The sequence below is a fragment of the Seriola dumerili genome, unplaced genomic scaffold (genome assembly GCF_002260705.1).
Source record: "Seriola dumerili isolate Sdu_G_001 unplaced genomic scaffold, Sdu_1.0 BDQW01001299.1, whole genome shotgun sequence".
Lineage (NCBI taxonomy): Eukaryota > Metazoa > Chordata > Actinopteri > Carangiformes > Carangidae > Seriola > Seriola dumerili.
In genome coordinates, this window is record NW_019175554.1 from 3,705,218 (window position 1) to 3,715,598 (window position 10,381).

At 38.9% G+C, this 10,381-nt stretch overlaps 1 protein-coding gene across 1 annotated transcript in view; it reads left to right on the forward strand.

Annotated features, from left to right (window-relative positions):
- Nucleotides 1-8,544, forward strand: part of LOC111238388 (pleckstrin homology domain-containing family A member 7-like) — a 62,491-nt gene extending 53,947 nt beyond the window's left edge. The window contains exons 14-23 of the mRNA XM_022767861.1: nucleotides 1,982-2,053; nucleotides 3,227-3,307; nucleotides 3,456-3,605; nucleotides 4,421-4,522; nucleotides 5,160-5,271; nucleotides 5,502-5,713; nucleotides 6,714-6,905; nucleotides 6,986-7,103; nucleotides 7,268-7,359; nucleotides 8,272-8,544. Coding sequence (XP_022623582.1) covers nucleotides 1,982-2,053; nucleotides 3,227-3,307; nucleotides 3,456-3,605; nucleotides 4,421-4,522; nucleotides 5,160-5,271; nucleotides 5,502-5,713; nucleotides 6,714-6,905; nucleotides 6,986-7,103; nucleotides 7,268-7,359; nucleotides 8,272-8,511 — 1,371 coding nt within the window. The 3' untranslated portion in view covers nucleotides 8,512-8,544. The remainder of the gene's footprint in view (nucleotides 1-1,981; nucleotides 2,054-3,226; nucleotides 3,308-3,455; nucleotides 3,606-4,420; nucleotides 4,523-5,159; nucleotides 5,272-5,501; nucleotides 5,714-6,713; nucleotides 6,906-6,985; nucleotides 7,104-7,267; nucleotides 7,360-8,271) is intronic.
- The last annotated feature ends 1,837 nt before the right edge of the window (nucleotides 8,545-10,381 follow it).

The following is a 10,381-nucleotide window of genomic DNA, read 5'->3' on the forward strand; positions in this document are numbered from 1 at the left end:
TCTTTAAGAGAAATAATGTGATTATGATATGACAGTGACAGCTTACATTTTAGGGCCTCTAGTTTCTTCGTGGTAACAGGCAGAAAAGGACAATGACATGCAGTGGTGTGGTCACACCATGATCATCGTCTTGTACTACAGAAACTTAATAAGGCACTTACATGAAGCTTGCAAACATATGAAAGACAGATTACAAAAAAAGTCATCACAATTTGTTTAGTTTGACTTGATAGCTGACTTTCAACTTGATACTGTTTTTCATTTATTACTCAATGCCCCGAGTATGTGACGCAGGCTTTCTTTTAAAAACCTGTAGTTTCCAAGTTTAAATTAAGATGTCCTGGTGATCACTTAAGTAATTTTCCCAGACTTGACAAAACTCCCTCCAGAACCACAAAAACACTATAAAACTGTTCTCACAGGCTGTGTAGTACTCCATGACTAGTAATTGACTTTGACATGTAAAATAGGTGGAATGGCCCTTTAACTGAGTCTCCCATTTGCTCTGGTCCATACCACTGGGCTGGGTGTGGTGATCCCGTTGTGGGTATCTTATGAATATTCCACCCACACTTTTCATCTTCATGCGTTACTAACTGGGACAGACAACTGGCAGATAAATCCCTGCCCCGTTATCTGGAGAACATCTGGATGGGACGCACAGACTGACACCTGTTTTCTTGTTACACTGTTACCAAAAGAGAAAAAGATCATAAAGTCACTTCTAATTATAACAGAAATTATTACATAAAATATAAGGTCCTATAGCAATATTTCATAATAGTGATAAAATTTTAGTGACCAAAAATAAGGCTCAAAGAAGAAAGTGTATTAAGCTCACCAAACCTGAACAGATATGTTTTGAGTCCATGTATAATAGGAATATACAGGCCCTGAATGATAAAGTAAGTAAACAAGAGATCTGTATTTTTGTGTTGTTTTTTTTAGATTCAGTACTTGCTGATAGTGTTGAATAACACATGATAATACATTTTCCGCCACTTTCACACAGACACAGACATAGTGTAGGAATAGTCAATAACAATTTCAGGAATAGGCCAATAGGGGACACATGTCTTTATTTTTAGCCATGCTAATTGCATAGCTCTAGGGATGGCAACATCGGTCTGTCGGTTGATCCACCACTTTGGTCCAGACTGAAATATCTCACTAACTACTGGATGGATTGCCATGAAATAAGGAGTGTACATTAATACCTGAGAGTAAACATTCATACTGCACTCACTTTGGTGACCCCCTACATCAAGATCCATTATCATCCTCATCAGGTCAAAATTTTAAAACTTTGGTTTATGATAAAATACCTTTAACACTAATGACATTTCCATCAGTGTCAGCTGTACTTTGTGTTTAGTGCTAATGCACAAATTATGTTAAACCGTGATATCCATAATGTCATGACTGATACATGTTATCTTGTTATTTCCTTTGCCTTCATTGTCACAGCTATTTCTGCCAGCATACATACCTCCTTACCTCACCCTCATGAAACTAGAGGCCTTGTTAACTTACAGTTTAACATTTACCCAAGTGACATGCTGTACATCAACCTTAAATATTTCCAATGAAAAAAATATGTTTCTGGATCATAAAATCAGGATATCATATCATCATATAAAGGACTCTTTAGCAGCCAAGAAAGAGCAGCCTTGGGGTTTTTAGGGTTTCCTCGAAGATGCAGAGCCTCTCTCTGCACACAATGTTTTTGCTCAGCTTCTGCACAAAGTTTTTTGTTGTTGTTGTTGTTGTTGTTGTTGTTGTTGTTGTTGTGTGTTTTATTTATTTTTTATTCATTATTTTACCTGGATCCATCCAGCTGACTTGTCTAGCAGTCTGACTATGTTGAAAATTCATACAGTTGTTATCTGTTAACTGAAAGTATTAAAGTATAAAGGTATTGAAAATATTCCATTGGAATACTGATATTAAACATTTTATTTGTGGCTGTTGGGAATTTCAGGTTACTGGACGAGAGAGTTTAAAAAAAGAAAGACCATCCAGGCCTGTGAAAATAGCAGAAAGTGATGCTGATGTAAGTGAATCATTATGGTCTCAGGATTGAAAGCAGTCTGATAAGCACCATGTTTATCCATCTCTTTCTTTTCTTAAGATCTCATTTTCCGACTTCTTGTAATCCACTACAGAGGAGCAGCTGACTTTAGTCTGACTTTACTGTGTGTTTTAGTGTGTGCTTTAGTGTGTGTGTTTGTGTGAGTTTGGGTGTGTGTGGGTGTGTATGTGTGTGTTCTTAAGTTGTGGTAAACAGAGGCTGCGGAGGGAAGGGAACGTATGTACATTGCAAAACTGTGGGGACATCCATCCACCCTGCACAGTGAGGGCCTGAAAGTATCGACCACAGCTTTTATTTTCCTCCCCGCAATTTAAAGAGAAAAATACATGTAATGGGAGTTTTAGATGTTGAGCTGTTAAATTTTTCAGTTTGATTTGCCTGATCCTGCTTTTCTCATTCTTTGTTTTCTGCTGAATAGAGGTAAATAAGATGGATGTCCTGGCTTTTCATCATTAGCATTGTTCCATTTTAACAATTTATAAGAAATTGCCAGTAAATTTGTCTGAACAATGAATATTTCATGCAATTAAAAACAACAATATACAGCAGCAAAATAAAAACAGCTTAATTATTAATTGAACAGAATGATAAATAGATCTGAGAAAAAAATACACTGTGTGAGAAAGACTGTGAAGTAGGCAGTCTTATGTTGTTTTCATAAACACATAACCCATTTCTGGGAAAACAAATCTGTCACTCTCAATAAACAGGGTTTTCTCCAAAAGTGAATTTGAAAATATGGATTTTTGATTATGATTACTTATAATGGGTATTACTAGATCTCGCCCCCAAACTAGACAGTATAGAGCCTTTTGATATTTCTCACTGCGCTGATGAGAGGAATTCCTCCGGGCTTTTCACATAGATGAGCCTTATTGACATATTTACAGACAGCGTAGACTACAGTAGACGATCAATTCATCTTATCTGGCTGCAGTTGAACAAAGACAAAATGGAAACAGTCGACCTCTGCTGTAAACAGACTTTCCGCAATTCCCTGCTCTTCTGTTGCATAAACTCTACACTCTGTGGTATTATTATTGGTAAACAGAGTGTACTGAGAAGAAGAGGTAGATGTAGTTTTTATCCTTTGTTTTCCTGCAATTTCATTATTTCAATATGTTTTTCCTTTAGGTGAAATTAAGTCGACTGTGTGAACAAGACAAGATTCTCCAGGAGCTGGAGGCCAGGATACGCACTTTGAAGGAGGACAAGGTTTTAATTCTATACATATATAAAACAGCCTTTTTCCTTCTGTATATACAATATTTACTTGTGTGTTTGTCAGCCTGTTTTGGTGTATTCATGTGGTCCATTAATGCGTCGGTTGTGTTTTGACGGTATCTTTCATCTCCCTATCTAGGATAAGCTAGAGTCTGTGCTGGATGTTTCCCACCAGCAGATGGAGCAGTACAGGGATCAGCCGGCCCATGCTGAGAAGATTGCCTATCAGCAGAAATTACTACAAGAAGATGTGGTGCACATCAGGGCTGAAATATCCCAAGCCTCCACAGTAAGATACCAGCTGCACTCGCAAGTTGATTATGCTTGAAATTAAAAACATATATTATATATTCAATGTGGCTCCCCCAACATTCTTCATTTAGTTATGGCAGGTAAGGTCCTCTGATTCAAACTACTTAGATTGTCTTCTCTACTAAGTATACACTACCTCTTGCATTATGTTTTTATTGGTTGGACTGCCTCAGTGTCAGCATTATGTTCGCTTCTATTTTTGGTTTTTCCCTTTTGATGGTTTCTGCAACTGGCCTGCTGTTTCAGGTTGAGTGTGACATTACCATAATGAGTGCTCGGGGATGAACCTAAGACTCCAGAGAAACTTATGAGTACATTTCTCCAGTCAAGTTCATTGATATTCAGAATATTCAGTGTTAAAACGAAAAGATGACTTTCAATAGAACATTTACAAAGAAACCACAAGAAACAGTCAACAGTAAATATGAGTATTTTTGGCTCTCACTGTCAAAGACATATTGGTTGTATTCATTTTATCTGCGGTTCATGTCTCAATGGACACGGTAAGTATGACACAGTAAGACTGACTGAACAATGGAAACAACTGATCATATTCAAGTGATTCAGATTCAAAAGCTTGGTTCCAAGTGAGAAAACAAAATAAAACTGAGAAACTCAAGACACCTGCTCTCTGCTATTCTTACATACATTTCACCATGCGACTGTAAATCTGTATAATGGGTTTGAACCTTGAAACCTTTAAAGTAGCATTGGCTCATGAGATGAGTGCGCTCTCTGAAAGCTGTTTCATGTGTTATTATAACATGAAGTGTGTCTTGTTTTGTTCTGTAGGAGATGGAGAACGCATGGAATGAGTACAGCCAGCTGGAGAGAGATGTGGACTGGCTGAAGTCTGCCCTGCAGGGACAGATGAACCGCAGTGATCTTTCTCAGGTCTGTGGCTCAGTGATCTCAGTTAACAAACACAAGCAGTCACTAACTCTCATGGATGGGTGTGTGTGGGAATGAGTTACAGACTTCTTATGTACAGGCAAAACAAAGAATTCTGTGTGGTTGATAACTGTTCAGAGGATCATGCGTTGGCTATAAGTTAAAAACTATATTTTGGCAATACAAATGACTCGTCATCATTAAAGGAGCTATATGTACGTTTTTGCAATTGGTACGTAGCCAGCGTTAGCATTAACAGCTGTTTGCTTACCAGACTAGAAGAAATGTTGCAGAATCAAACTTCATTCCTTTACTTGCCAAGAGCTGTCACCAAGCAGTGGAAAGCAATGTCAATGTTGGCTCTTGTTTTGCCTCTGTTTCTTTCACTTTTTGTATTCTACTGAAGTTAGCACGCTAACCAGCCCTGAAGGAGTAGAGCTGCTCAGAGGGAATATTATAACGTAAAAAAACTGGTTGAATCTCTCAGCAAGCAACAATCACCACCACCAGCTCCTGGCAAGAAACCACTTTCGCTGGCAGAGAAAATGTACATATAGCTTCTTTAATGTCTTGGTCCACAAGTAATTTTACAGTGTGTGTCTATGTTTATGTGTGTGTTTCTGTGTTTCTCTGTGTGCAGCAAGAAAAGGTGCAGATCAGAAAGGAGCTGTGGAGGATTGAGGATGTTATCGCAGGCCTCAGCACCAGTAAAGCCAACTACAAAGTCACTATCTCCTCTGTTACTAACCCAGGTAAGACAATAGCTACCTGGAGGTTTCATGTGAACAAAGCAAATTATATTTGCTGTCTGAGCAATGCGATACATGCCACGAGGTCATGCTACTGTATCTTATCATTAAAGCCCTTAATCATGTACTCAGAAGCCTACTAATGCCTGAACATTTCCCATGTGAAAAGAAAGCAATGTCTTTACAGTGTGTGTGTGTTCTTGTTACATGTTCATATACATCGAATTCCCCAGAGAGGAAATTTGTGCCTTCAGTATCGGTGTCATCAGTGCCTTCTGTGTCTGGGAGCCCGTCTGCTATGGAGATGAGATTGTCCCAGAAGCAGCAGCAGCAACAGCAGCACAGCCCCCACCTTAGTCCTAGTAGCCACACCCCCACCCTTTCCTCCAGCCCTAGCCAGCAGCCTTTACACCACTCTACAACCATCACCAGTGGACTTAAATGGGTGAGTGACCCCTGCCGCAGAAGTAACTTCAGCTGGTTCTTAGAAAATAAAGACAATTTTGCATGAAAGGCAGAATCGCATTAAGTCTTTGCACTATGCAGTTTGTGTAGGGTTGCTAAACTAGTCATGTTTTTCATGTGCTCTCTCCAACTGTTGAACCAGTGTGATTGGTCAAAAATATTATATGTCACAGAGAAGCTTCATCTTTTCTCTTTTGGATCAGTGTTTCCATTTACACTTTTTCATCAGCACTAGATTAAGTTTGAGCTGTCGATTATTTTTTATTATAAATTAGTTTGCCTTTTTGTTTTCAATTAATAAATTAACCGTTTAGTTGCTCAAATGTAAAAGTAGTGAGAAATCACAATTTCACAGGGTGATGTCTTCAAAGTGCTTGTTTGATATGTCCAACAGTCCAAATCCCAAAAAGATATTCAATTTACAATGATATAAAAGGCAAAAGGAAAAAAAACAGGAAAATGGCAAATCCTCATACGTGAGTAGCTGAAAGTAGTGGATGTTTATTTTTGGCCCAAAAAATGAACAAAACACAGCTCAAAGGTGCCCTGTGGTGTTTTCTTGGAAACAAACAAAATGATGTTGACATCCAGTGTTACTCACCAAAACTCAATGGCTACTGTATATCCTTGAGGTCTAACAAAGGTGTAGAGTGCATTTCCTTCCCCATGAAGCATTTGCAAATCCAATTTTACTTCCAGCATATCTTATATCCATATTTACTAGTCAGCAGAGACTTCCTCTCTGCCTTTGCTGGTGCATTGCAGCACATCTTGGCACGTTATCATCACCTGTTGATCAGTGGAATAGTGTGACACCATTGGTAGGACTATGTATTGTGTTACCCATGTGCAGACACATGTGCACATGTATTCCTCATGTGCATCCATGAGATAAACAAAATGAGGACCCACTCATAGAAAAACAATACTTGTTTGACATTTTAAGTAGTCTCAATATTTAACAGTTGTTCTGTGTGCAGGGTGAGGAAGATGTGCCTCCCAGACCTCCTCTACCTCAGCTCTACAGTCCTGATGAGCACCCCCCTGCTGTGCCCCCGCTGCCCCGGGAGACAACGGTCATCAGACACACTTCTGTACGTGGCCTCAAACGACAGTCAGATGAACGCAAAAGGGACAGAGAGATTGGCCAGTACACTAATGGAGACAGTAAGGTACATGCACTACCTGTGTATATTTTTGGTTTGTGCTGCTTGAATGTCATCTGTTTCTAATCTTTGTCTGTGTATCTCAGGTGGAACTTAGGCCTTTTCTGAGCAATCCAGAGCTTATGGGGGCTGGAGACGGCTCCAGCCACATCAGTATTGGAGCATCCGGACATGATGGAGGTTATCAGACGTTACCCAGCAGAGGTACTTGGATGGTAGAGCCAGCAGAATTTAGATTGTTTTTGCTTTAGCTGTAGCCTGTAGCATAGTTATTGTTTTAAAAAAATTCCACTAGCATTTTACGTAAATTCCACTCACCAGGATTTTTTTGAAAACAGTGTATTAATGTTTGTTGGATTTCCCCTCAGGAGTGGCTGGATCCTCACTTAGACTAAATCAGTCTTCAAGCATTTCCTCATATGTGACCATCCGAAGAGCAGCCTCAGCTGTCGGCATGAAGGTGAGGCAATGAGGTGAATTAAATACGCAGAATCAAATCAAATAATGAAGAGTGAATCAAAAGTGAGTACCCAAATCAACAGAGAGACAGCACAGATATAGTAGCATGTAGCTCCAATTCTAGATGATATCAGTGAAATTCATGAATGAATTCATCATCACATTAAGTTCTTTGATATTAATTAATTGATATTAATACTTCTGGCTCTCTTAAGTGCTCCATCAGTCAACTTGAAGTGTTCACAGGTGGGAAGACAATGACGGATCCTGTTTTTATTTTCTGCACTACAGACCTGAAAGAATACAATATTTATAATATATGATTTGTAATATAATGTAATAATTAACCATCTTCAGATTTAGATCTTGACATTTATATTTTTCTGTGTTTAGAAATCATGGTCCAAACTCATGTTTATCCCATGGTTCTTTTTGTGTTTGTGTGTTTTACTAGAATAAAATCCATATCCATAATTTTCAAAATGTCAGATTTTGGTTGCAATATATCTTATTCATTTAGACAGAACCTACAGCTACAGTTTGATAGATAGACAGTAAGCAATAATATATTGCCTTTACTTAAAAACATTCTACAAACGTTATTCAAATTCCTTATTAATAAGGATTATTCTGGAGAAGAAAAATAAGCATTTATGGGCCTGGACACTTTTACACTGTTTGTAATCTACAATGTGCACCGGATTTTCTCTGAATGCTCAAATTATAACCTCAGAAATGTCTCAGTTGTGAAAACTGGATAGTGTACTGTGTTCTTTTTGCCTTTCTCATTAACATCAGCTACTGTATGCTTTTACCTTCTTGTTTGTTTTTGTTGTTTTTTAATTCCACTTCTTTGCCTTCTGCTGCACCTTTTGCTCTTATTATCAACTCTCTTTCCTCCCACTCCTCTCAGGAGAGACCAAAAAGTGCCTTAGAGCGTCTGTACTCTGGGGAGCCGGCACAGCAGCAGAGGGGGAAGATGAGTGCTGATGAGCAGCTGGAGAGGATGAAGAGGCACCAGAAGGCCCTCGTCCGCCAGCGCAAACGCACCCTGAGTCACGGAGACCGACACGCCTCTTCAACGTCACGCACCTCGTCTTCGTCCTCATCCTCGCGCCCACTTTCTGCAGACATGGGATCAGTATGTTACTAGAACAGTATCACACATCACACTCTCAAGCATGACGACAACCATACTGAGAGTGGCGATCTACAGTTGTCATGCATGCCTTTACTCAGAGTAGTGGGTATTTTCTCTGTTCCTGGCATTACAAAGTTGATAGTGATACATTAAATTAGTGTAATATGGTAATTCACTACGTGGCTCTAACGGTGCTTCTTTCATGCATGTTGTTTTCAGACTTTAGCAGGACTTATTCACAGCAGACATATTGACTTGTTGAAGTAGGAAAAAGCACAGGGTTTACTAATAACATTAACAATGGCTCTGTTTTGTTCTACTGTCCCATTGAGCCATGACAATGACACAGTGAGGCACGATCCTCAAACTGAAACTAAATGGAATTCAACCATCATTGTTTATATTAGTTACTCCCGTGATTTTCCTGCTGTAACATGTAAAAACGTCTCCGCTGAACAAGGCCTATATAGATAACAGTTTCTGCTCTACAAACTGTAGCACAAAAAGTATGTACCATACTAATATAACTGTTGAAAATGTTTATTATGAAGTGAAAGTAATGACAATTACATTGAGTAGAGATGGTTGTCTTGCTCAAAATCTTTACAAATAATATATCTTGCCTATGAAAACACATAACACACTAATTACCTCAGACATAGGACCTTAATGCCATCTACACCTCGCATTCATCCATTTCTGGGTATTTTTCTCATTATTCTTTGTTGTAGACACTAACATTGCTTCGTCCATCCCTTCTCACCTCTCCTCACCAATCTTTCCATTTCTCGGATGTGGTAGTTTTCACTCTGGCAGTATGCTTTTACCATACTACCATATTGTTTTCTAACCTGTAACAGTGGCTGTGCTTCCAGGTGTATTTTTGAGTGTCTATACGTGTGTGTGTGTGTGTGTGTGTGTGAGAGAGAGAGAGAGAGAGAGAGAGAGGGAGTGGGAGAGAGAAAGTGAAAGAGAGTGCAGACTTATTTTCTACTTACCAAAACATTGACATACACTGAGCAATGCCTATTTAAGTCTACTCAACTCAACCTCATCAAAACATTTTTCTCACTTAATTTTTATATTTTTAAATGAAGACAAAGATGGTCTGAGTGTTTATGGCTTGGGGCCTACTGATGTCCCATTTATCACCCCCAGGCTTTGTGAGAGGACACCTTTATTTAGACAATACTAATGTGTATGACATCCTTTTCAATATCAAAACATAGGTTAAATGATCTCACTGTTTGCTCAGTGTTTTTATCTGCTAATTAATTGTTAGTTATAAGAACCCTTTTCATATGTGAATGTTTGCAAATAAATAAACATTATTTTCTAATGATCACATATTGCCATGTTTTTTTATTAATTATATGGATGTGTTTGGTGAAACTGTCATCGGTGTGAGTGTTTTTCTGTCTTGTTTATTTCAGTGCCATTGTGCTGTCTTCCTTATCTATGTTGTAGTGGATTTACAGCATGCTCTTATTCAAGAGCTTTCGGTTTCATATAGGCATGCATACACATTTATGCATGCTCCCTCTTTTTCTATTTCACACCTGTACACACCCACACACACCCTCTCTGTTTCTCTGTCACTGCAGCCTTTAAAATCATGTTAGCCTACCAGTGATAACTAGTGTGCTGTACAGTACTTGTTTTATGAGTGTGAAGGCAAGTGTCAGTTTCACATTTACTTGATAATCAAGACATCTTGATGGCAACATCCTATAATTTGTTTCACAGTTTATTTTTTTCCTGTGTGCGTTATCCAGTGGAAGAGAGAGCAGGAGTTTGATCTGCAGTTGCTGGAGAGGGCTGTTCAGGGGGAGGAGGCACAGGGAGTTAGGAGTGTCCAGGGGGAGGAAAGACCTCCCGAGCA